Here is a 26,109-nt window from a genome sequence, read left to right on the forward strand (position 1 = left end):
GCTATTAAAAAGGACATGGCAATCGATACAAAATTATTGCAACAAAGAGTTGAGTACTCCAGAAATGACAAAAATAAAGCTAATAAAATAAAAGGTAACATTGTTGCATTGAAAGAATTAATTGAGACCTACCAAAATGAATCTGTGGAACTCACTCAAAAACTTTCTCGAATTTCAGAGAAAATCAACAGACTTTTTCAATCAAATAGGGATTATGAAAAAATCATTAGTTCAATTGAAAGGTTAAATTACGAAAGAAGATCGATGGGCGAGCAAATCAATGCATTAGAATCATCCATTAAATATTTGCCTGATTCAAGAGACCAATTGACTGAGAAATTAGCAAAATTTGAAGAATATGTGGTCTTAAAAACAAAAGAATTGGAAAAAAATAAAGCATTGTTGGAGAATAAAAAAGAAAATTTAAACCAGGTTCGTTCTGTTTATACATTGAAAACAGGAGAAAAGGGTAAACTAGAAGCATTGAAAGAGACTTATGAATTGAAAGTCAACAAAAGATCAAAATTAATTAGAAACTACTCATCAATTTTAAATCTCTCTTTTGAAAACTATCAACACGAAAATGATTCTTTGTATTCTAAAAAATTTAGATATCAATTAGAAGAAATTTCATATACTAAAACAAGTTCGTTAGACAATATCAAAGAAAAAAACCAAAATAAAATTAGTTTGTTATCGTCCAAATTAAATGAGTTAAAAGACGCAAAACTAAAAGATCAAGAACACAGAAAATATTCTATTGATGATATGCAGGGATTAGAACAAGAAAATACTAATATTAAGCAACAATTGAATAAAAATAATATAAATGAAGTCGATATGGAATACGAAAAATCTCAACTACAAGTCATAAAAGATAAATTAGTCAAGTTAAAAGAATCAAATGAGATTCAGTTACTTAATGATGAAATTTTGAAAAAAAAATATTCAATTGTTCAAATGGAAACTGAATGTGAAGAGCTAGCAAAGGAATTTTCAATTGCGTCAGCTCAATCTGAGCTACACGCTAAGTTATCCGTGCTTAATAGTGATAAAGTTTATCATCAAAAAGCCATAGATTCGATTATTAACAAACATTCATCTGATTTTGAAAAATTGGTTAATAAAAAATTAGATGTAAAATCATCAAATTCATATTTGCAAGAATTTTATAATAATTGCAATATTGAAACAAATAGGTTGAAAAAGGAACATGATGGGTTGAACCATAGTGTTTCTAGAGTTGAAGAAACTTATAAAAATACTAAAGAAAACTTGGATTCATTAAACCAACAATTCAAAAAATGCGAAAAGATAATCAATGAAACATTACCTGAGGATACTCCTGTTGAAGAGTATGAAGATTTTGTTAAAGGGATAGAAACCGATTATGAAACAGCCTTGGAAAACGATAAAATATATAATGTAACGAGAGAATTTAATATGAATGCTTTAAAAATTGCTGAAAAGGATAAATATTGTGTTTTATGCAGAAGAAGTTTTAATTCACATGAACTTGGAAAGATTTTAAAATTCTTTCAAGATCAAGTGAAGAGAAGTTCAACAAATGATTACTTGGAAGAAGTTGAGAGAATAAAATCAGATTTGGATATTGCTCGAAGTATTTCGAATGATGTCTCTAGATATAGACAATTAAAGGGAAAAGAAATTCTACATTTGGAGCAGAGATTGAAGGAAAATTTAGAGCAATTTGAGAAAGCCAAGATTGAATGTAATAATAAATATGAAGAACTTAAAAAACTGAAGGCGGTTTTAAGCGGAGTTGAATCATTATTAAATCCAATCAGAGAACTTTTTAGGAAAAGCAACGATTTAAACAATCTTGATAATGATATTCAAAATATTGAGAATGAGTTGGCCAGTTTTGGTGTTTCACCAAAATCTATTCAAGATTTACAGAGGATTCAAAATGAAAAGAATAATGAGTTGAAAAACATTAGAAATGGTATGAGTGAATTGGTCCAACAGTTGCAAAATAAAAAAGATGAAATTATGAGAAATGAAAATTTAGTGAATACAAAAAGATTGCGTGTTAAAACGTTAGAAACAGAATTAATTGATCAAACTAACAAACAGAATAGTATTACGTTGAATAATTTAAAGATGGAAAGTTTAAAAAAAGTTATTGGCCAATACGATGATAGAATCAGTGATCTTGAGAATAAAATAAATACTTTGGTAGCTGAGTTGAATCAAACCAAAGACACCTTTTTAGCTGAGGAGAATAATCTAAGCAGGGAAATTGAGGTATTAAAAAATCTTTTGTCTCAGTTTGTAGAGCTTGATGATTTCATAAATAATTACATTAGCAATGAAGCTATTAGGCTAAAAACATGTATTGAGGAGGTTGATGAGTTAGACTCTAAAATTGAGTCGGCTCAGTTTGAAATTTCAAATTTAGACGAGGAAATTAAAAAGGAAAGTGCAGAAATTGCAGATACAGATAAGGAAAAACGAAATATAGAGGGTAATTTGCAATTATTCTCGTTAAATAAACAATTTGAATTAGTAAACAGTGAAATTGAAGAATTGAAGTCTCAGAATGCTGAAGCAGAAAGAGAAAAATACTTGGAAGAAAGCAAAAGATTGGATTCCAAGAAAAATCAACTAAACGGATTGTATTCAGCAAAATTGGGGGAAATAAAACAAATAGAACTTCAAATTAAAGCATTAGAGAACGAATTGAAAGTTGAATACAAGGACATTGACAATTTTTACCACCAAGAATGGATAAAATTGCAAACCAAATTACTAGTTTCGGAAGATATTGGGACATATTCCAAAGCATTGGATAATGCTATCATGAAATACCATAGTATTAAAATGCAAGAAATCAATCGGATCATCGATGAATTGTGGAAAAAAACGTATAGTGGAACAGATGTTGATACTATTTTAATTAAAAGTGATATTAATACAAGCAAAAGCAACAATCGGTCATACAACTATAGGGTCGTTATGGTTAAACAGGATGTTGAATTGGATATGAGAGGCAGATGTTCTGCAGGACAAAAGGTACTAGCCAGTATCATCATTCGGTTGGCACTAGCAGAGTGCTTTGGTATCAACTGTGGAATGATTGCACTTGATGAGCCCACAACCAATTTAGACAGTGACAATATTGAATCGCTAGCCAAATCGTTGAGTGCAATTGTGGATATGAGAAGGGCGCAACGAAACTTCCAGCTAATTGTCATCACCCACGACGAAGATTTCTTGAACCACATGAACGCTTCGAAATACACAGACCACTTCTTTAGGGTCAGTCGAAACGAAAGACAAAAGTCAGAGATTTCAAGAGAGAGTTTATAGTTTTGAAAGCTTTGTGGTGATGAGGTCCACCACAAAGGATCGGTCCACCACAAAGGGTCAATCTGCACATGTGCGTCCGCTTGCATAGATGTCACGGGACTGTTTTCCGTGAACTGAAATTTGAGATTCGGATGTGAATTGGAGTCGACAACACAAAGAGAGTGATTTGGTGGCGATGTTTTGGAGGTCGAAGGAGGCAAAACAGAGTTCTGAAGCAGCTGGGCCTGTTGAAGAGGTTTCGCAGCACACATTGAACCTACCTGACGATCTATTGCAGTTTTTGCAAAGCCAAACACCAAGAGACAAGATTGACTATTCGCTAGACTTGACTGAAGATGGACTTTCCAATAGACACCAATATAAACAGACCAAACAAGTAAAGCTGTATCTCGAGAGCAATCCAGAAAATGCAGTCATGAAGGAAAACTGCTCACTAGTTCAGCAGAGAATAAGAGATTGTATTAAATCACAGTCAGCATTGAAATCATACAGATGTCTCCAGATGACTGAGCTATACAAAGAATGTTTGGCAGTTCAGGAGTTTGCATTGAAGGATTTGGGCTATAACAGGTCTCAATCAGTTGAGCAGGCAGAGAAAATTCAGGGAATAGCCGACGACTTGTATGTCAAATACTATGGCGAACAAGGCGAGATAGTTGATCAACATCAAAGAGACGAATTCTGTCATGAGGTTGCAGAAATGAAATATAAGATATGGGATTCCAATATTCGCAAGTAATTTCTGCAAAATTCCGTTATTCCAATTCTGTATATATGCTTTGTATCTATAATATAACACTATCGAAAAATATCACAACCAAGAAGCTACAGTGTATTTACGTTTGGTTGAGAAAGGCATGATCTGTATGAATATATTTTTTTCTACCAAAAATCGACACTCAATTTTTTGTTGATTAAATAAGAAACCTAAGAAAAGCCGATAATGAGTTGAGCCTTATATTACTACTACAATTTTCTGCTAAATTGGAGGATAATAGATAAATACAATTGAAATTTAATGTATATCTGTTATATCTTGATCTGAAAATGGTCAAGTGAATTTTAAGTTATATCAGTATACGTAAAATGCATGTATACTATACTAGCATTACCGGCAACAGCCAATACTCGTATCCATTGAATAGTTCAAGAAGAATAAAAAGGAGAAAAAGAATTACTCAACAGAGTTTCTAATACTGTTTTCTCGGCCAGCATTACAATTATTTTCAATAATCCAACACTATGTGTTTAACTCAAGAATTTTTTGTACTAATTGCAACGAATAACTGGATTGTTGATTTCATTCACAATATTCTAAGCTGTCTTCCTTTAGATAAGGTATGGTTGTTATCGTTGGCATATGAACCATGGGGCAATAGATCAAAAATCATACTATATCTGCACATTAAAATGAAGATTACACCATATAATTATAACTCAAACAATACTCCTTTCATCTTTAATTCTAATAGACCCAAAATTTTGTGTTTAAATTTGAATTCATTTGATTTGTTTAAAAAATATACTGATGAGTATTTAAAAAAGTTAAAAGTGGTTTCTGATATTGATCTTTTTGATTCTTTTGTCTACTTAAACACACTCGATATAAAATTATCAAATTTACAACTTTTAAAAATGCTTTCCTTATTCGATCGCGATTGTTTGTATCTCAATTTTTTTAAAAGTATGAATTTTCACTACTTTAGATTAAATTATGACTTTTTTGAAATTAACTTTACTACTAGAAGTCATTCCCAACTAATAGAATATTTAAATAAAAAATTATTTTCGATTGAAGAATTTAGAAAAAAGATTATTTTTTTTTTTCAAGATTGCAAAGACTTTTCATTATTTTTAACGTCAATATCTTTCAAAATGAAAAAACCGGATCTTCTGCCGCTTGTTATTTACGATTTTTTATACCAATGGCTTTTAACAAAGATCGATTTATCTAATAACTACTTATTTTCGATTCCAGATCTTGGTATTAAGCTAGTGCTAAAACACCTTGACTTGAGTAATAATAACATTTCAGAACTTGATAATTATTCCCTTTTATATAATTTGAAGATTTTAAATATATCAAACAACAAAATTAATAAAATTAATAAAATTCAATCTATATTTTATGAAACTCTAGAAACACTCGATATAAGTGGAAATCAATTACTGAAAATAGAAGGATTAGAAACCCTTGCTAACCTTAAAGTTTTAAATTTATCCAACAACAAAATTTCAAAATTGGAAAATCTAGAATTATTGAAGAGTCTTGAAGTATTTAATTGTTCTAATAATTTAATTCAAAGTTTGGATAACATATCAGGACTTTGCAATATTGAAGAATTAGACTTATCATCTAATAAACTTGAATTTCGAAATTTTATTGATGAGCTTTTAACGTTGAAAAAATTAAAAAGAATTAATATTTGTGATAATGGATTTCCCGAAGCTGATCGATTGAGCAAATTGATTCTTTTGATTGGTAAAGTTGGTTTGAATAAACGTGGTTTTAGAATAGGGGATGAGTATGTATTACAAAATGAAATTTTAAAAATTCTCCAGAGTGAAAGAATTAGGTTATTTAATATTCTTCACAACAATGTTGAATATAAATCAATAGAATTAAAAGAAAAAACTGAATGCGATTGGTGTGAATTTTGGAAAGTTAATGCTAATATTAAAAATAAGCATGAAGAAGGAGAACTAATTTTAAAAAACAAAATATTTAATTTGATTAAATTACAGGTTTTTTTTGTTGATTCTTGGGTATCATTATTGGCTGTAGGAAAAGATTTTCTTAAGCAAGATCTGGACATTGTAAGTCCTTATTCGCAGGATGATTTTTATAATCAATTTTTTCTACCATTTAGGATTTTAGCCAAAGAATATGAAACTCATTTGGTAATACCCTTAATTGAATTATTGGTAGTTCAAGCAGAAAACATTGGTGATAACTGGGTCGAAGTATTTCAAAAGTCTGTCGGTAAAGTCAAAGAGGCTTTGCTAAATTTTTATAAAATTTTCTGCAAACCGGCCCAATTTCTTGAATTGATGAATAAAATAAATCAACATAATAAATCAAATCAGCTTCAAAAATATAATGATTGGAAAGAAAAATTAGAAGGAAAAAAAATAATGAGTAAATCAATGTTTTCATATATTACTACTCAGCATTTTAATTTAATTAGTGAAAGTATTATTAAGATTAAAATAATAGGAGATGAATTAAGAAGACAAAAAACCAACTCTCTATTAAAAGAAAAATGCCAACACGTTATTCTGGAAATGAAGGATGTTGGGTTTGAAATAAATAAAGCTTATTTATTGAATGAAGTAAAACAATTCCAGTCGCTATTAAATTATAAGTTTATCAAAAAATCCCTGAAAACAAGTCAATTGAAAATATTTTTTGCAAAAAAATCCCAATCATCTAAACACTCCAAAATACTATTTTTGCTATTAATTAATAGTTGCTTGAGTGTGGTATCACTTCTGCTTGAAAAATACAGTTTTGAATTTGAGTTTCAGCCTGTTGATATCAAAAACTTGACTTTTAAAGTTGACCAAAAAGTAGATAGTGATCAAAGTAAAATCAAAATTGTGAACTTGAAAACCCAAGAAAAGTATCAATTGTTTGTTTACGGCTACGATTATTTTATAAAGATCGTTACAGAAAGACTTAAGGAGCATCAGCAAGAGTAGATTTAAAAGATAGCAAATGCTGAACGACCAAGCTGCGAACCTATGGATAGCATGTTTGATCATTCCATTATCGAAATCTCAATTTATGCAGCTGTTTGTGCACCATCTTCCACTGAGGTTTCAGGAAACAGAGCCAAAAAACTGTTCTAGATCATCAAAGACGTTCATTGTATGGGGCCTACCCATGAGGGTGGGAACAACAGCGTCTCTGCAGATCCAGACGGAGACACAGCCCCGTGCTTTCCGGGAATTGTTTACCATGGCTGATGTGGAGCGCACCAGCCACGGTGATAGTTCCCAGCAGGCGAATCGAACCTGCGACCGGATTTCGAGGTCTACGAAAAGCGAGATGGTAACAATCCAATTATATGTGTGTATTTGGGGGTTTCCAGGCTGGGAAACCGTTGCATTGAGTCATAACCTCAACGATGCCAGCTGGATTTGCTGTGCTTTTGTTGATGGTCGAGATACGTCTGAGTCTGGGTGATCTTCGTCAGAGTTGTTGCTGCACTTTGCCAAAACATTTCTCAAAAGATAGGCTAAAGCTAACCTAGTTTCTTCAGATCCTTGCATTCAAAAATGAGTTATTCGTTGACGGTTATTGCATCAAATTCGGAATTTGAGAGCAGTCAGATACTAGGAAATATCCACAGTTACTTGCAAAGTTTACCAATCAGAAATCTAGTTCTAATCAACTTATCAATCAATAAAGCTGTTGAATTTCAATTTGACATAATCGATAACAATAATAACGAGTTTGAAAAATACTACAAAATTTTCAAAACGTACCAGTTGAATAAAAAATTTGGAACAAATGTGGACTTGATTTTTCAAAAAATTGGAAAAAGAAAAACCCAGAAATTGATTGTATTTGATATGGATTCCACTCTTATTTACCAAGAAGTTATCGAGCTAATAGCTAGCTATGCTAATGTTGAAGAAGAAGTCAAAAGAATAACAACTTCAGCAATGAATGGAGAAATTGATTTTAAAGAGTCACTAAGACAGAGAGTCCTATTACTAAAAGGTATAGACTCAACCGAAATTTGGGATGAGTTAAAATATAGAATTCAAATCACAAATGGGGCTAAAGAATTTTGCTATGGAATTAAAAAAAAAAACAACTGTAAATTGGCTGTTTTAAGTGGTGGTTTTTTGCCATTAGCTAATTATATCAAGGAGCAATTGAATTTAGATTATGCGTTTGCAAACGTATTAGAAGAAGTCGATGGAAAATTAAGTGGTAGAACTGTCGGAGAAATAGTTGATGGAGATAAAAAAGCAGAATTATTAATTCAAATTGCACAAGAAAATAATATCGGGTTTGAAGACATTGTCGCAGTTGGAGATGGAGCAAATGATTTAAAAATGATGAGCAAAGCAGGTTTTGGTATTGCATGGAATGCAAAACCAAAAGTTCAAGGATTAGCACCTTCATGTTTAAATTCAACAAGTTTAAAAGATGTTTTCTATATATTTGGATACAATGATAATGAAGTTGGTGAATTAATCAACAACTAGAATTTATATAGTACAAATTTAGAATAAAAGATAATAAAGTGAAATAAAGTGAAATAAAGTGAAATAAAATAAAATAAAATAAATAAAATAAATAAAATAAATAAAATGAAAATGCTTTTGTTATTAAAATCAAAAAGCCATTTTTCCAGTGAATTGAGGATTGAAAAATTGACTTTCAATCGCTTTGAATGCTCTTCTGTTTTCTTAAAGCATGTCAAAGCATAAAACTGTAAAATTCACGCATACATATGCACATATTACGCAATGTTATGTGAAAACACATACGCTCCGCTGTGGTGGTTTCAAGGAGTTGTAACATTATATTTTTTGAATTTTGATTGATTTGCCATTTCAATGAATATTCTATTTGTTTATGGCTTATGGCTAGGTTGTTCTTTTGAATTTATGAATATTTATTCTAAAAATCTTTTTTGTATTTAACAATTGCATTTACCGATTTCTATAAGCATTCAATTATCTACATTATTTTCTTTGTTTTTACCATCTCTCATATTAATCGGAAAAAAAAAGGAAAACAAAAATAGTTACCAATCAAACAAAAATGTCTTCAAATATTTTAGATACACTTTATGCTTATTTCCTTGAATTCAATAACTACCTTAATTCATTGCCAACTATCTACAGAATTCTTGTTTTATCAACTGTTGCTTTTGCTTTGGCTTCTTTACATATCAAAATAACTAATGGTGGAATGACCCGTCAAGCAAAAATCCAAAAAATTGCTAAAGCAAGACATGAATTATCAAAACAAAATGAACAAAAACAACCAGATGCTTCAGACACTTTAGATGATGCAGCTGCTTCTACTACTTCAACTGATTTTAACAACAACAAAATTAAATCTAAGAAGACCTAAATTTTCTCTTTCCAAAACAAAAAAAAATTGATGCTTTTATTATCTGTTTTTTTTTCCACTTTGTTTTTTTCCCCATTACATATTTTATACTTTCATGCAACTTATGTTCGATTAGTTTGATGAGTTTGATTCAATTTTTTGATTTTTTGACTTTTACTGATCTTTATCGGTTTTTGCCTTGATTTAATTCCGTTGTTATTACTAAAAAGAGTTATATAGTCAATGAATTAAGTCATCTATTAATTTTGATTTTCTTTTATAACAGAAAAGAAACAAATAACAAAAACAGAAAAATAAAAATTTGTAGAACTAAATTGATTTATCTAATAACCTTTCTCTTTGTTTATAAAGCATTAACATGGATCTCTGGTGTTGGTTTAATAACTGCCTCGACTAACAAACTTACAACTTCATCTTTCTTTTGAGCAGCTGTTTCCTTCAATTTTTCAACCTCAGCTTGAACTGTAGCAGCCGCCTCCTTATCAGCATTGATATTCAATCCGCTATGTTCTTCTTCAAATTTTTTTAATTCTAGTTCTTTCTTTTTCTTATACTCTTGAATTTCTTTAGCTGCGTCCAATTTGGCTGCCTTTAATTTCCCAGTACGATCTATAGTCAAATTGCACCAAAAAGTTAGTCATTGCCCATATTCGCAGCAAAAGGAATTAAATAACGGTGATGTTTTACTTACATTGTCTAGCTTCGGAAACAATTTTGTGAGCATCTCTTTCAGCTTTTAAAAGAGTTTGAATACCTTGATTTGATGACTATTAGCAGTTCAGTAAAAAAATTTAATCCAAATGTTAGTTTGCCCTGTCAATTCGGATCAGTTCTCTCAGTCTAAACGGTTGTCACATACCATCTTTCCAATTTAGCTACCAGTCGTCTTAAAACAATTCCAACGAGAACGATGATGCTTCTCTTTTGCTTCTCTTTTGCTTCCAATCTCAGGTTTGCAACCATTTCAAAAATAACAAATGCAGACCTCGGAATATAGGAACACACGTGCGTACTATTGGAATTCGGCATTTTGGAATTTTGATTTATTTTTTTTTTTTCAAAACGAAGAGATGAATTTTTGAGATTTGATGGATTTCAGCTTTGATCTTTCCTCAGACATGAAAATTGCTGGTGTAATATTCCAAATATGGGCCCAGGATCACAGAAAGCAGTGAGGTTTGAATCCCTATGCAAAATATGCCATTCTTCTCAATCAATATACAAATGTCCTGCTTGTTTGTGTAAAACATGCTCCCTTCTCTGTTCCAATACACACAAATTGCAGTTTCAATGTAAAGGTTTTGTTGATTCAACAAAATATCATTCGAAATCAGAGATAGCTCAACATTCAGATATTATTTTAGGAAGAGATTACAATTTTTTGTTAAAGGTTGGTAGGAAAATCGAAGTTAGCAAAAATGATGAAAACTTTATAAAATTAGAGAAATCCATTCTAAGTAATCAAAATACTCATCGAGCAAATTTCCAAAAAAATATCATGTTGAACAATGGCGACCATTTGACGATAAACAACAATAATCATTACTATAAAAACAAGAAATATAAAATTATCAAATTGCCCCATGGCATGAACAGATCCAAAAAAAATAGGTCCGGTTATGACAATAAAAACACTTCATCAAATGCTTTTTACTGGACTGTAGAATGGGCATATTTGAACTCAGAATTATTAACCAGTTCCAAAAAGATTGATTCTAATCTTGAAAAATTTTACTCAAAGAAGTTTTTCACCGATAGATTGTTAGATTCTAGTAAAATTAAAGACATGATATTAAAGCAGCACAGGAAAGATTATTGGTCAAAATGTTATAACGAGTTCAAAGGAATAAATGAAAATAAAACTGGAGACTCGGCAGCAGCAGCAAAATTATCTAAATCTCAACTCACTGAAATAGTTGATCAAAAATATCCCTTACCGAGTTACGATCTTTTTATTCGAAAAATTGATTCTCCTGCAAATACAATGGTATTAATAAGAGCAATCAACGATATAAATGATCCAAAAAATGATCAAATTTCTATAGCCGATGTGTTGAGTGATGTGACAGTAGTTGAATATCCAATTTTTTTTCTATGTGAGTCAGGAAGGTTGAATAGCATTTCCAAAATATCTATCATAAATAAGAATGATGGATCTAGAAAAATCAATAATGACAAGAAAACATCAAACAATCTTGTCAAATACAATGAATCTCTGGATTCTTCTGATAGTGATAGTACTACTGATAGTAAAAGCGAAAGCGAAAGTGAAAGTGAAAGTGAGAGTGAAAGTGATAGTGATAGTGATAGTGATGAACCTCCAGACGAAGATCCAATTTCATGAAATTGTTTTTGAGTTACAACTATTAAATTATAAAGATAATATTTATGAAGATAAGCAATTTTATATCAGCAGGATAATATGTAGTTTTCATTGTAATTTAACGTTTTTTTTATGGATTCTCTATGCCCATCGCAGTTAGCACTTCTTTAGATTGTAAAATATACATTGCAATCCTATGACCAGCTTTTTGTTTGTTAGTATCAATAGCATAGCAAATTGGAAAATTCAAGTAGAATAGTGTTACTCTAACATTTAACATATTCAATCTTTCAATTGCATATCTAGGTAGAGGTTTTTTATTTCTACTTAATAAAACATGTAACCTATCTTTTGCTCCAAAATCAATTGGAATTTTTTGAATAGGTGGAATTTCATATGGTTTTTCAAACAATTTCTGAAGTTCAATTACTTTGCTATCTGGATTTTTGTTATACAATGGATCAACATTGGTGGCATATGAGTTACTATTTGAGTGCTGGTGAGAATTTATTGGATTCTGATATGGATTGATTTGAAAACCGAGAATATTATTGGTATTGTAACTGTTTGGCAGATTATTAAAACCAGTAGAGTTACTTGGGCCAGTATTTGTATTTGATAAAGATATCTGAGAAACTCGAGTGTCAATTTGTGATGGCATGTATGGATTTTTGTTTGTTTGAGGGACTGCAAGTTCATTTCTATTATAAACTGGAGTTGATTCTGAATCTTTTAGATATACTAAATAGGGATTTGGGATTGAAGAGGTATCACCACCAAGCCTCTCTTTTTCAGCATCATATTTTGCTAGCAATGTTTCTCTTTTTTGAGAATAGAATTCTATTCTTGATTTATTTTTAAGTGAATCAGCAGCAGCATTTTGACCAGCCTTCTTCAAGTTTCCAGCAACACCAGTTCCCAATACCTCACCAAGATATCTGCATTCAACAGTGCTACTAAGGTCTGATTTCTTTACGGTAAAGTATTCAGGTTTTGCAAATTTTGAGCCCAAGAGGGCATATAAAACTTCTTTAGGCTGTTGTTCATTATTGTTAGTTTCATCCTTTGTAGTGTTTTTGTCTTGCATAGAACCAAATTCAGAACTTATATATTCTTTAATTGTTGGTGTGAATAGCTCTTTTAACCAAGCAAAGACGAAATTCAAGTTTCTGTTTTTACGAATACTATCTTGCACTAAACCACCAACATAGGCCTCAAAACAATCTGAAATTATTTTCTTGCCACCAGTAGAAAAATTGGTTCCAACACTACACTGTAATTTTTTATCAAAACCATATATCTCAGCAAACGTTAATAATGAGTTATTACACACGACTTTGGCTCGCAATTTGGATAAATTGCCCTCATCTAGGTTGGGAAAATTCTCAAACAACATGACAGTGACAAAATTATTCAAATATGAATCGCCCAAAAACTCTAGTCTTTGATTATTGACAATTCCCTTAACAGAAGCATGAGTAAAAGCTTCTATGTAGATTGAGCGATCCTCAATTTCTGGTAGAGTTGGAGGCCATGATTTGTTTTGATTTGAGTATCCAGAGGTTGAAACCAAAGATTTTTTTGAGCTTTGAAATGGTTCTTTATATGTGAAATCGTATTCAAAGTTCAATTTTGGTGTATCACTCTTAGTCTGACCAATGGACGAATTGTTTCCTTTTAAAACAGTGTCATTGTTGAATTGTATTATATCGTCAAAAATGCCCAATTTTCCTTGAAGATACAATTCTTTCAACTGGGAACTCAATTTGAAGATGGGTTTTTGCAAAAGTAACCACTTTTTATCGACAACAGAGCCGGGATCCGAGAGAAAATTTTCAATTTCACTTGGAGAAGGAGAAAACTTGATGATGTTATCCAAGCCAGACTTCAAGCCCTTGACTGAATGCTGGAGCTTTAAAAGCTGAGTGTAATCGCTCGAGATGATATTCAGGCTGTTTTGCTGATCTATCTTCGTCTTTTTGGTGCCTGGATCAGAATTAGCGAGTTTTCTCTTTCTGGCAGGATCAATGATGTTGGCATTGTTGCTCTCCATTGTTAAGAGCTGGGGGAGTGTGAAACTGGATATAAACAGCAAGCAGAGCAGGAAATGGTCAAGAAAGCACCCAAAAAACAGTAAAGGGTTGTGTTAGAGAAATCAAAAAAGGTTCAGCTCCAGAAAATAAAAATTTACACAAGAACGGAAAGAATTCGACCCAGCTCAAAGCAAAAAGTCCCACCGAGGAAGAGCAGTTTATTCGAATCTATATATCTACAGCTACAGTGCATCTTCTACAGCCTGTTTGTTCTTCATTGTTGACACATAGTCGATTCTGAAGTCCTGCAATTCAAACTCAGTGGGCCAGGGCCAGTTGGTGAACCTGAAGTCGTCCTTGCAAGTCTCGTAGGAGATATGCTCATCAGCAGAGTCTGGGACATCACCAGCAACTGCCTCTTTCAAGTTGCTTTCAGCATGTTTTCTTAGTACGTTGGCAACATCTTCAGGCAAGCTGGCCATCAAGTGCAACAAGCACCTTTTGTTGGGATTGAAGCTTAGTCTTTCCCACCATCTCAAGATGTCTGATAGGTGGTCCAAGTAGTTGTACTTGAATAGCACTTTGATATATAGAATCCATAGCTCATTGGAGGGCAAAACATAATCGTCAAATGAGTTCTGAATGCTCTCACTCTCAGCATTCTCATCTTCCTCCTTCAAATTCGAAAACCTCACCCATTTTTTGAACTCACTAATAGCCACTTGAACAGCATATTTATCCTCCCACATCAAGTACCCAGTTTCAGCATCATAACATTTATGTTCAGATGAATCCGGAATTTCTTTGTCCAATTTCTTAATTTTGAGTGAACAGGTCAATAATGAAGCCAAACAGTCCTCATTTGGAATCAAGTATACCCCTGTGATGCTATTGAACTTCCGGTCTTTCTCTGGTGATTTGGAATAAATTACACGAGAATACAATTTATAAACCTCTTCTGGATGAAATTGAGTCTCTCCTAATAGCATGGTTCCAACAATTTCAATTGATGGGCTTTCAATTCTTTTGAAAATGTATCTTGTATATGACAATACGCTTGCAAAATCATAATGAGAGTAATCTATGTTTTTTTTTCCTTTGTACATTGTTGGATTTTTTTTTAATTCATACAGTCTGGGATATTTGGCTATTTTATAAAGTTTTTTCAATACTGTATTAAGAACAGTTTTATTCATTTTGAATTGCTTCTTTTTTTCTAAAAATAATAAAAATGTTCTCATATATTTGATTTCAAGATTTTCAATTAATGTGCAAATTAGTTTTACATCATTATCGTAGTTTATAAATTTGTTTAAAGTATTATTATTTGTATCAACGGCTTCTGAATTTAGTACGATTTTATTGTCAGTTATTTGTATAATAATAGATTCATAAAATTTATGTGATTTTTTTTTTTCATTGATTTTATAACTCCATATCACCGGCGATTTAGATATATTCAAAGAGTTTGTTAATAAACTTTCAAATTCTGCACTGGGTGAAGTTAGAGAATGTGAAGAAGGAGAAGGATCTTGAGTATTTTTATGATTTTGAGAATTCGATATATACTTTTTTGGAAATGAAAGGGCATCCAAAAATCTTTTATTAAATTGTTCATTTTGATATTTAGTAGTGATATTATGAGAATCAAGACTTGATAAGAGATATTGATTATAAAATTTTTCAGAGATTAATTTAATTTCATTTAAATTGATTTTATAATACTTCTTAAAAGATTGGTAAGAATTGAAATCCAGAATCAAATTGATTAGAAAATCAAATTTAACTTTAAGAATTTTAAGTAATAAAGTGGAATTTTTTTTATTGAAAGAGGAAATGTTTTTAACAAGACCTAAATAACCGTTAATATTCAATAAAGATTTCATATCATAATTTGAGTTATCATTATTAACATCCAAATGAAGTGAATTAAGATTGCGATTTAAATTGAAATTTGATTTTAGGGTATTTAACAATAATTGGACAACATATTGTTGAGAGTTTGATATGAATTTATTATTTCTTTGTGATTTTGAGATGAATAACGATAGAAAGTAGATCAAGTCATTTAAGTGTGTAATGAGCAAAAATCTGTGATCATTGATTGGATAGTTAATTGGGAAATTCAATAAAGCAGCTGAAACGTTGTCAACATTATTATTATTATTATTATTATTATTGTTATTATTATTATTATTGTTATTATTATTATTATTGTTATTATTATTATTATTATTATTATTAGTAGTAGTAGTAGTAGTAGTAGTAGTGGTAATAATGTTTGATATTGAGTCATTATTTAAATGAAGAATAATTTTATTATTTTTATTAAATGTATTTGAATTGGGATCAAAATTTAAATAAAGAAACTTTTGTATTAAGTCATATCTATTAAAGATAGTTGAATAATATATAAAATGGTATAATAGAGATAAATTTTCAAAGGAATTTTGGTTTGGATTTAAATGATGAGTTTGATTTTTTGAATTTAAAAAGTTTATATAGTAATGAGATAATAAAGAAAATTCGTAATGATTTTTTGGGATTTTGGACAATAATTTAATTGCTATGAAAAATGGAATATGAGCATTATTATTAGTGGTAGTGGTATTGGTAGTGTTGGTAGTGTTGGTAATGTTGATAGTGTTGATAGTGTTAATGGTATTACTGTTGATTGAATTTGAACTTTTGGATAATGATAAAAGAGAAAAATGTACAGATGGGTTATCTAAAGAGGAGATCCAAGAGAATAAGTTATCAAGAGTGTAATTTTCAGAGTAGATTGTTTTATAGAAATAAATAAAAACCGATAATGAGTTGAATAGTTTCGGAATTAAATCGTTTCCATAATATAAATCAAATTTGTAATTATTAGCACCGTTAACATAATAGTTTAGCAAGTCTTTGGAAGTAAGAGAAATAAGGTTAATAATACGAGAATTTGAATGGTAAGTGTCTAAGTAAAATTTTTTGTAATGGCTTATAATAGGATCATTAAATGCTAAGAAATGAAGAATTCGTGATTGGTAAAATTCAATTGAAGGGAAGTTTTTGTTGGATAAACTTTGAGAGAAATTGGAGAGATAATGCAAGGAAATTAATATGAGAGTAACTAAAGATTCCAAAGAAAGAACAGATGCTTCATTTTTGTAATGAGACTTGAGTAAGAGAGGAAATTTATAATTTCGAAAAATCAGTTGGATATCGTTTGAAGGACTTAAAAGATTGTTTGAACCACTATTGATCTGATCGTAAAGCTGGTTTATTATTTTGAAATAGATATTTATAGGCAAGTAGGCTGGATTTTTTGAGTCAAACTTCAATACCAAAGGATCGTTTAGATCAAAAAAGCTGTAGGAAGAAGAGCGTAGTGATTTGAACAACCTCAATTCGAAATAAGGCAAGTCAGAAGTGTTGTTGAAAGGATATAGGTCATTGGATATATAGGTTGTCTTGAAGGAATCGGGAAATCTCTTTGTGGAGGGATTCGAGTATTTCTTTTCGTACTTCTGCTGGAACTCCTGGAGCTCCAGTTTCAACTTGGAATAATAGGAAGTATTGGGGAGCTTGAGATAGGCTCTATCAACGTAGAACAAGTGAAGAGGATTCGGGCTACCATAGGGCAAGAAGCTATAGCGATTTTTTCGGTACTTGAGAGAGTTTCGGAGAGCAGGAGTAGGGTGCATTGTGGACATAGGAAGTGGTATATCAGCAACGTTCTCCTTCCAAGCGCCAAATATCGAGCATCACTGGCAGCCAGCGAAGAACAGCAGGAGATGTGGGAGATGGAGATGAAACTGGAGGTGAAGCTGGAGAAGTTGGTGAAGCAAATCAAAATTAGCCCAAAAGAGTAATCAAAGCCAGCTGTACGGGTCTGCGCAGCACACGCATATTCCAGCATACACACGTGTATACACACGTACGGAAGAGACCCACAGCACTGATAGCATCTACAGCACTGGCACCATCCACACAGCTGGCACACACGCCTCCTGCATGCGCACGCTGTGCGGTGCCGCGATGAAGCAGGCAGGACCTCGTCTGCAGAGTTCCTCTTTGGGTTCTGGCTTTGATACGCTTTTTACCAATCCAGCGACTTTTGCTTTCTTTCAGGTTTCTTCAGGCTGCTTTTTTTTTGCTGCTCCAGCCTTGCTCTCTATAAATACTGCTCTTTTTGCTGCCTTTTCTGCTTTGTTTCCTCTGCTGCCTTTTGCCTCCAATTCCTCTGCTCTTTCCCATTCCTTCTTTTGTTCTCGTCGCCCATCGCCCTTCTTCTCGAGACTCCCCATCTCTGCGACTCCACCAACCCCCTCTGCTCAATTCCTCTGTCTCGACTCTTTGTCAGCCCTAGCTTGCCCTTCCTTCTCATGATTATCAAGTGCTCTGATTTTGTCAAGTACCAAGTCGACGAGTGGAAGTTTTACAATCTAGACCATGTTCAGATCAAGAAAGACATCAATTCTTTAATTTCCGGTCTCAAAAGCTTGAAAAACCTATACATCAAAAACGCCAATTCTATCCTATCCAGTCCCAATCTACCCTCCAATTCACACTCAAAGGCAAAGTCAAAGACACACTCCAATTTCGATCCTGATTTATCCTTCAATTTGGTCGATGAGTCCTTAATTGAACCTCTAGATTTAAACTTTTCCTTATCGAAATCCTCCTCGTCTTCAACCTCTTCTTCCAACTCCTCCTTCTCGTTTTCCGATAACAACAACCGAAAAAACACAAACACTCCAATCCCAAATAACGATCCTGATTACGATGACTATTACCAAGAGTCCATAGAAACTCAATTGACAGATTTATACGATTCTTATAAATCGAGCAAAAACAAATTGATAATCTCTTTTTTATCCAAAAATCTATTGAAAAACTTGGTCAATGTTAACCTTTTCATCAATTTAAAGACTTATGAATTCTTAAACCTCTTATCATTAAATAATAATGACCATAATACTGACCATGACTATAACAATGACAATGACAATGAAAATAACAACAACAACAGCAACAATAATAATAATAATAATAATAATAATAATAGACGTGCTCGCAAAAACGATAGAACAAATATAATATCAAATTTATTCAAAATTAATCAACAACTAATCAACCTAAATAATCCCAACAATTCAAATAACAGTAACAATAATAATAATAAAAAACTTGGTAAAGATTCTTTAAATAAAATTATTATCAACAACAACTCTGCATCTGATGACTTCCATTCTATTATTCAAAATTATTACTTGAATTTACAAAATTTTATCCTATTCCAAAGAAATTTATTAAACTATTTAATTTATTATCTCAATAGAAGAATAATCAAAGAATCCTTCTCCACAACCATCAAATCTTCAAAAAATAACTCATCTGTCAACAACATCTATATAAATCTCTTGAAAGATAAAAAAAATTACTCCTCCACTTTATTACACTTAAACTCTTCTAACTCAAACAAAAACTCTCTATTATTATCCTTTTACGAAAGATTTAATTTATTCAACTTCATCTATAAATCCTTTTTAAACATTGATTTCAACTCATCCCTAATTAATCAAATTTTCTCAAACTCCATCTATAAATCTGAATTTGATTTATTTAATGATTTTATCAACAATTTTAATACCAACTCCACCTCTTTTTTAATCCCCATAAACTTTAGCCTCAATTATAACTACAAATATCCTTACAACAATAATTTCAACCTGGATCTTAATTCAAATAATAATTCAAATGATAATCCTGATCATAAACCAGATAACAACCTGGAAAATTATCTAATTTACCACGACTTTTTAAAAGAAAATCATTCTCATTCCCTATTTCTCAACTTATTCAAAAACTCTTCAAATTTCGATGAAAATTTAATTGGTAAAAATTCCCTTCTTTTTTCTTTAAATTTAAATAAATATTTCAATATATTATCTTACATCACTCATCTCATCCAAAAAAACAACCAAATTATCAACAACTTTAACATTTATTTAAAAAATTCAAACAGCAATCTTTACAACTATAACTATAATTATAATTTTCAATACAACTATAACTTTTCCTCTTCCTACACATCATCAAATTTAGATAACAACAACAACAACAACAATAACAATAACAATAAAATAACCCCCTTAATCAAAATTGACAATAAAATAGATTATTCCTACCCAAATTTGTTAAATTGTATTACTCCAGGTTTAAACTTAAGTTTATCAATTGATAAATTAAACTCAGTTCAAAATTTTGACTTGTATTCTACAATCAGCTCAAATAAAAAAAATAACTTGACTTTTTTGGTTCACAATGATTATATCCTACATTTAAGATTTTTATTAGATGATCTATTTAACGAAATTAAATCTTATCCCTCAAATCTTGATGAATTTTCAATGAAAAATTTTAATATTTTTTTAAATAGTTTATACTCAAATCAATCCACACTGACTGATGGCAATAACACTACCAATAATAATCCTAGAATTGGAATTGGGGAAATTGATGATGATTTTCTCACTATAAAAAGTTATTTTAATATAAATCAATCCAATCATGATTTGTTTAAAATATTTTCTTACCACAACTTTAGTGAATCTATTCTAATCTCTTTTATTGGTGGTTTGAAAATATATGGTTATCTTTATTTATCCAACAGCAATATATCTACTTTGATCTCTTTAATAATGTCCTCAAATAAATCCCAATTTATTGACTTCTTACACAATTTATCCTTAAATGACATTGAATCCAAGACTCTTGAAAAGATTTTTGAAATATATGAAGTTAATGCATTTAATTACAAGATTGAATTGGGCTTTAATCGAAAAAGATACATCTCTAAATCTTTAATTTATAACGATAATTCTAAAAAATCAAAATTCTCAAAATTTTGGATAAGTTTAGATACAAATATTAAATTATTAGATTTAAACGATTTAAATACAATGAAATCAAATATTCTTGATTACTATTCTATTAATAGATACTACCCTTATTCTCTTTTAGAAATTAAATTGGATTCTAATTTGCCATTACCTCAAGAGCTCGACCAATTAATTAATTCTGATTATCTTCATAAAATTGATAGTGATTTCAATCTCATAAATTACTATGTTTCAATGATAAAATTTTCAAATGATAAACAACCTCTTGAAAGAAAACAAATTGATTTAAGATCCATAACTGTTAATAAATTGTATGAGAATAAATTGAAAAAACAGTATGAAGAGAGAAAATTGCATCAAGCTCAAGAAAAGCAACAAAAGCAATACTTGGATGATAAAAAATTATCTCGTCAAGAAGATACAACCCCAGGATATTGGAATGAGTATGACGAAGGTTTTGAAGATGATAATTTATATTACATGCTCAATGACAGCGACCAGTCATCTTTGTTTTTAACTGAATCTAGAGTTGATTTTATCCTACAGTTATCTAATAGCTTGAACAAAAAAATGAATCAATGCTTTGATTTCATTACTGACCTTTTCAGCTATAAAACCAAATCACTCCCAGAAAATAGCAGTTTGTTAACAAGAAACGATTTTCATAATTATGATGCGTTCAGCTCTAACTATCATAACTATCGCCAACAACCTGCTCCAAGTTTAGCTGCTACAAATTATTCTTCAACAGAGAATATTGGTGAGAATGATCTTGCACGTTTTGAGGCAAACGATCAATTGGTTAGACAATCCAATTATGATCGGGTTGTTACCTTTCTTTATTCCACAACCTTAGCATTGTCTTGTTTGACTACCGGTATTTCTATTGGAATCATATTTACAGTTGTGTTCAATAGGGAATACGACCATGATGATTCCAATTCCCCATTCATTTTAGCAATTATTTTTGTTGGGTTACTTTTTTCTTTATTTTTATCAATCATTTCTGTTTCTTTATTGTTGGTTAGGAAAGTTCCTGCGCCCTATTGGCATCAAGTTGTTATCTGGTGTGTTTTTTTAGTTATAACCTCAATCATTATAATCAGTGTGACTAGCTCCATTTGATTTGGAAAAAAATTTTCTTCTTTCAATTCGTTTTTTTTTTAAGCTATATATTATATTATTTTTTTTAAGTCGGTTTTTTTTCTTGTCATTCTTTTCAAGAAAATTTTATATAGATAACAATAAATAGATGTTCTTTATATTTCCAATTTGTTCCACCTTGGTTTTTTAATTAAAAATAAATTATTTTAAATTATTTATTTATTGAAAATTAAAGGTATAAAAAACAATAAATTAAAACAAGGATTTGAAACGAAAACTATCAACTCATAATACAAAAAAATCAAACCGGAAATCAAAAAAACAGCAGAACAAACAGTTATTATCATATAAAATCAATCAATACATACTTTTATTTTTTAATGTGATACTTCTCGTCATGTTATTTACTTTATAAATACCAACAAGCAGTTGTGAAAGCTCAAACATGTTGTTTCTTAATGATATCACGACAAACTGTGCATTCTTGGTTCTTTCCTTGATGTAGTTTGCTACAATTGACACATTTCTAAAATCTAATGCAGCATCAATTTCATCCATGACATATAATGGGGTAGGTTTATATCTGTGCAAAGCAAAAACCAAAGCCAATGAACTTAACGTCTTTTCACCTCCCGATAAATTAGATATTTTTCTCCATGATTTTTTAGGAGGCATTACAGAAAATTCAATGCCTTCAGAAAATGGATTGATGGAATCAATTAATTCTAATTCTGCATTCCCACCTAAAGTGATCATTTGGTACATCTCTTTAAGTGCCTGAGATATTGTTCTGAATCCAAGCATAAACTCATCCAATCTTTTTTGTTTCAATTCTTCATAACGATTATTCAATTCCTCACGTCTATTGACAGCATCGCTTAAATCTATTTTTCGGTTTAGATACTCCTTTGCTTTCTTTCCATATTCTGAAAGTATTTCAACATCAACTTTAGCTTTATCAATATAATCTTCCAATTTTTCGATTTCCTCTTCTAGGAGTTCAATATCAATTAAATTAAATTCTTCGTCCGACAATTCGGGAAGACTGTCGTCTTCTAGTTCTTTTAATAATTCTTTATCAAAAGAACTTGTATCATTTTCCTTATTTTTCTGTGGTTCTTCTTCATTAACTTCTCCAGACACATCTACCATTTCTACATCCTCTTCTTCCACGTTAATATTTTCCTTTTCTAATTCATCATCATCAGAGTCATCGATATCAATATAGATATCATCTTCCTCATCTTCTTCTAGCCCTTCTTCATCATCTGGTCTGGGGCGTTTTCTTTTATTCGCTTCATGCTTTGATTTTTTCAATTTTTGAGCAGTGGGCTCATCATCTTTAAGCCATTCTATTAAATTACTAACATTTTCTAAACGTAAATGTTTCAATTTGTCGCTAATGATTTTAATCCCTTTGGCTTCAAGTTTTACTTTCAATTCACATTTTTCAAGGTTGTTTTCAATCTCTATTGTAGCAGATTTTAATTCGTTGATTTTTTCATTATTAGAATCCAAATCAATCTTTATATCTTCTAATTCTTTTGACTTTTCTTCTTTTTGGTCTACTAGTTGATCAAGTTTGCTTTCAATATCACTAAGATCATGAGATTTTCCGGAATATTTTTGTATTAACAAATTTAATTCTCTTTTAGACACCTCAATTTCTTCTTTACTTGTTGTTATAGCCTTTTCATTTCTCTTTAATTCATTTTGTAACTTTTTTATTGAGGCTGTACTACCTGTCATTTTTTCATTTAAAATATCTATTCTTTGATTAATCCCATCTACGATTGATTTCTGAGACTTTAGCTTGATTCCACCAACATCCATAATTTTTTTCTGCAAAACCTCTATTTTATTTTCAAATGATTTTGTTTCTATCTTAAGGTTTTGTAATTCACTTTCATGTTTTTCCACTTCTTGATCAATTCTCAATATTTCTTGCTTTATTTTTGCCTTTGATGCAACATTATTATCTTGCAATTCTTTAAGTTGCTTTTGACAATTCAGAATTTCAGCTAAGATTGATTCAATTTCTAGATCAATCTTTGATATTTCTAAATCAATTTCAGGGCTTCTGTCTTTGAGTGTTCTTAAGTTTTTTTCCATTTCAAAAAGTTCATTTTGACCATTTCCAAAAATCTCTTCTTTTTCACCAAGTTTATCCTCTAATTTTTTAACATCACTTTCAGAAGCTGCTGAATAGTGAACTTTAGAAGTATTCATCAATCCCCTACTCACAACATTACCACCACCTGACAATGTACCAGATTTATCAATCAATTTTCCATCAAGAGATACAACCCTGAATCTTTTATTTCCACCAAAAGCAGCTCTGTTTGCTTGTTTTATGTTTTTAGCAACTAAAGTATCTTGCATAATACTATAAAAAGCAGGGAGGAAGATATCTTCCTTGGGTGTAATTAAATCAAATAGTCTTGGGATTCCCTCTGGGGTTTGTATTTTACTCACATTAAAATTTCTTAATTTATTTAAACAGATAAATCGAGAGTAACCAAGATTATTTTTTCTTAAATGTTCTATGCACTGTTGACCAACTTCAACAGTATCAACAACCATATCATCCAATGAAGCGCAAGCAGTAGATATTGCAACATCATATTTGTCATCTATTCTGCCCAAATCACCCAATCTTCCATGGAAACCCTCAAGTCTTCCACTTTCTTTTAATCTCAACAAACCAGAAAAAACTTTGTTTTTGTTTGTGTATGTAGTTAAAGAATTTCTGGCCTCTTGAGCCCTTTGACGTAAACTTGAAATCGACTCTTGCATTTTTTGAATTAGTTCTTTTCCTTCTTGGCATTTCCCAGTTCCCAATCTTATTTCTTTTTTTGTAAATATCTGTTCTTTTTTTAAAGTGACTAATCTTTTTTCATACTCGCGACCTTTTAAAGCCAACTCTTTGATATGGTCTTCTAATGTTTTTATTTCAGTATCGAGGCTATTTTCCTGCTCTTGAAACATTTGACTTTTTGATTTAGCCACTTTTATTTGAGAAACTTTTTTTTCAACTTTTTCATTCCATGGTTGTAGTTTTTCTTGAATAAGATCAATTTCATCAGTAAAAACTTTTGTTTTTTCAGTTAAATCATTACTAATTTTTTCAAGAACATCGCTTTCTTTATCTAATTGTAAGTTTAACTCTTTCAATGAATCCTCTGATTCCTTTTGTTCATCAATCAATTCTTTTATTTTTAACTGATTAGAAGTGATGGCACGCTGAGAATTAGCGAAAACATTGTCGGATTTTTTAATTTTCTTTTCAAGATACTTTTTCTTTTCTTCATTTTGAACGTTATCTCTATCAAGACTTTTCTTTTTAGCACTTAAACTTTTGATTTCCTTGGAAATATCAGAAACGAATTTTGAAGATTCTTTGTATTTTTTTTCTAATTCAATAATTTGATTCTCAAATTCTGTACTGTTTTCTTTTTCTTTATCTAAATCTTTTTTAAGTTGATCGTATTTTATTTGAACTTGATTTAATTTAACTTTTCTTTTTGAAATATTATATTGGTAATAAATTGATTGCTTTTTTATCAATTTTCTTTCAAATCTAATAAAATTCAAAGCTTCATTTTTTTTACTTTCAAGACCACCTTTTTCCTTTTCAACAATTTCAAATCTATTTTGTTTTTCTAAACAAACTGTTTTTAAATCATCAATTTTAACTAAGCAATCTTCTATTAGAGGTTTATACTTTGTGGTTCCGATTATGTCCTCTAAATATTCTAATAATCCATCATCGCTTTCTTTCTCGGCTTTTGGTTTCATTTGAGCAATACTTTCAACCTCACCCTGTAAAATTAAAAATCTTTTATGTTCCAAATCGATTCCTTTTTCCTTTAGAAGACTTGTTACTTCCGTGTAGGTACTTTCTCTATTATTTACAAAATACTTTGAAGAGTTATTTCGAAAAGCCTTTCTTGTAACAACTAACTCACTATCTGGGACTTCGCTTACTGGGGATTCATCTTCACCATATTCTAATTTATCAATAACATGTTTAAAGTGGATATCAACAGAACAAAATTGCAAATTCTTATGATTCTCAGAATTATGAATTAATTCAGATAGTTTTGATTGTCTCATTTTTGAAGCTCTAAAACCAAAAACAAATAACATAGAATCAATAACATTTGATTTTCCACTACCATTAGGACCAACAACAGCAGAAAAATTTGAATGAAAGGGACCGATAATTTGAACTCCAGCATAAGATTTAAAATTTGTTAGAACTAATTTGTCAATAACTAGACGTATCTGGGGTTCAGTTGGTGTTTTCAATTCCGACATTATTTTTTT

General features: G+C 30.7%; 11 protein-coding genes across 11 annotated transcripts; 6 read left to right on the forward strand and 5 right to left on the reverse strand.

Annotated features, from left to right (window-relative positions):
- Positions 1 to 3,421: 3,421 nt before the first annotated feature.
- ASCRUDRAFT_96967 (uncharacterized protein) lies at positions 3,422 to 4,324 on the forward strand. The gene has a single exon (XM_020195222.1). It carries the CDS (start codon positions 3,509 to 3,511, stop codon positions 4,070 to 4,072), a length of 564 nt encoding a protein of 187 aa, XP_020049856.1. The 5' UTR covers positions 3,422 to 3,508; the 3' UTR covers positions 4,073 to 4,324.
- A 785-nt stretch (positions 4,325 to 5,109) lies between these two features.
- Positions 5,110 to 7,299, forward strand: ASCRUDRAFT_73379 (L domain-like protein). Its single transcript, XM_020192260.1, has one exon. The coding sequence runs from the start codon at positions 5,209 to 5,211 to the stop codon at positions 7,033 to 7,035; it is 1,827 nt and encodes a 608-aa protein (XP_020049857.1). The 5' UTR covers positions 5,110 to 5,208; the 3' UTR covers positions 7,036 to 7,299.
- A 14-nt stretch (positions 7,300 to 7,313) lies between these two features.
- SER2 (phosphoserine phosphatase) lies at positions 7,314 to 8,703 on the forward strand. The gene has a single exon (XM_020192261.1). The coding sequence runs from the start codon at positions 7,615 to 7,617 to the stop codon at positions 8,554 to 8,556; it is 942 nt and encodes a 313-aa protein (XP_020049858.1). The 5' UTR covers positions 7,314 to 7,614; the 3' UTR covers positions 8,557 to 8,703.
- Positions 8,704 to 9,118: 415 nt separating this feature from the next.
- ASCRUDRAFT_5525 (uncharacterized protein) lies at positions 9,119 to 9,433 on the forward strand (the record flags this gene model as incomplete). The annotated part of the gene is made up of 1 exon (XM_020191155.1): positions 9,119 to 9,433. One exon carries the CDS (start codon positions 9,119 to 9,121, stop codon positions 9,431 to 9,433), a length of 315 nt encoding a protein of 104 aa, XP_020049859.1.
- A 343-nt stretch (positions 9,434 to 9,776) lies between these two features.
- On the reverse strand, positions 9,777 to 10,194 carry VMA10 (H(+)-transporting V1 sector ATPase subunit G; the record flags this gene model as incomplete). Its single annotated transcript, XM_020190105.1, has 2 exons — positions 9,777 to 10,042; positions 10,125 to 10,194. Coding segments are annotated over 2 exons (336 nt in total), but the record flags the coding sequence as incomplete, so codon positions are not given.
- Positions 9,987 to 10,474, reverse strand: ASCRUDRAFT_73382 (uncharacterized protein). Its single transcript, XM_020192262.1, has one exon. The coding sequence runs from the start codon at positions 10,460 to 10,462 to the stop codon at positions 10,274 to 10,276; it is 189 nt and encodes a 62-aa protein (XP_020049861.1). The 5' UTR covers positions 10,463 to 10,474; the 3' UTR covers positions 9,987 to 10,273.
- Positions 10,475 to 10,580: 106 nt separating this feature from the next.
- BCD1 (Bcd1p) lies at positions 10,581 to 11,777 on the forward strand (the record flags this gene model as incomplete). Its single annotated transcript, XM_020194271.1, has 1 exon — positions 10,581 to 11,777. One exon carries the CDS (start codon positions 10,581 to 10,583, stop codon positions 11,775 to 11,777), a length of 1,197 nt encoding a protein of 398 aa, XP_020049862.1.
- Positions 11,778 to 11,886: 109 nt separating this feature from the next.
- On the reverse strand, positions 11,887 to 13,809 carry ASCRUDRAFT_29209 (ribonuclease III; the record flags this gene model as incomplete). Its single annotated transcript, XM_020190099.1, has 2 exons — positions 11,887 to 12,171; positions 12,469 to 13,809. The coding sequence occupies 2 exons, from the start codon at positions 13,807 to 13,809 to the stop codon at positions 11,887 to 11,889; spliced, it is 1,626 nt and encodes a 541-aa protein (XP_020049863.1).
- ASCRUDRAFT_73384 (uncharacterized protein) lies at positions 13,699 to 15,058 on the reverse strand. The gene has a single exon (XM_020192263.1). The coding sequence runs from the start codon at positions 14,893 to 14,895 to the stop codon at positions 14,032 to 14,034; it is 864 nt and encodes a 287-aa protein (XP_020049864.1). The 5' UTR covers positions 14,896 to 15,058; the 3' UTR covers positions 13,699 to 14,031.
- A 2,859-nt stretch (positions 15,059 to 17,917) lies between these two features.
- ASCRUDRAFT_97028 (uncharacterized protein) lies at positions 17,918 to 22,069 on the forward strand. Its single transcript, XM_020195224.1, has one exon. It carries the CDS (start codon positions 18,157 to 18,159, stop codon positions 21,799 to 21,801), a length of 3,645 nt encoding a protein of 1,214 aa, XP_020049865.1. The 5' UTR covers positions 17,918 to 18,156; the 3' UTR covers positions 21,802 to 22,069.
- Positions 22,070 to 22,149: 80 nt separating this feature from the next.
- On the reverse strand, positions 22,150 to 22,650 carry SMC4 (condensin subunit SMC4; the record flags this gene model as incomplete). Its single annotated transcript, XM_020189640.1, has 1 exon — positions 22,150 to 22,650. A coding segment is annotated over one exon (501 nt), but the record flags the coding sequence as incomplete, so codon positions are not given.
- Between the last annotated feature and the right edge of the window lie 3,459 nt (positions 22,651 to 26,109).

This window comes from Ascoidea rubescens (genome assembly GCF_001661345.1).
Source record: "Ascoidea rubescens DSM 1968 unplaced genomic scaffold ASCRUscaffold_1, whole genome shotgun sequence".
NCBI classification, from domain to species: Eukaryota; Fungi; Ascomycota; class Saccharomycetes; order Ascoideales; family Ascoideaceae; genus Ascoidea; species Ascoidea rubescens.

Bases quoted from the DNA above. Each gene is read 5' to 3' on its own strand.
- ASCRUDRAFT_96967 (XM_020195222.1), top strand. From the start codon at position 3,509: ATGTTTTGGAGGTCGAAGGAGGCAAAACAGAGTTCTGAAGCAGCTGGG.
- ASCRUDRAFT_73379 (XM_020192260.1), top strand. From the start codon at position 5,209: ATGAAAAAACCGGATCTTCTGCCGCTTGTTATTTACGATTTTTTATAC.
- SER2 (XM_020192261.1), top strand. From the start codon at position 7,615: ATGAGTTATTCGTTGACGGTTATTGCATCAAATTCGGAATTTGAGAGC.
- ASCRUDRAFT_73382 (XM_020192262.1), bottom strand. From the start codon at position 10,462: ATGCCGAATTCCAATAGTACGCACGTGTGTTCCTATATTCCGAGGTCT.
- ASCRUDRAFT_73384 (XM_020192263.1), bottom strand. From the start codon at position 14,895: ATGTACAAAGGAAAAAAAAACATAGATTACTCTCATTATGATTTTGCA.
- ASCRUDRAFT_97028 (XM_020195224.1), top strand. From the start codon at position 18,157: ATGATTATCAAGTGCTCTGATTTTGTCAAGTACCAAGTCGACGAGTGG.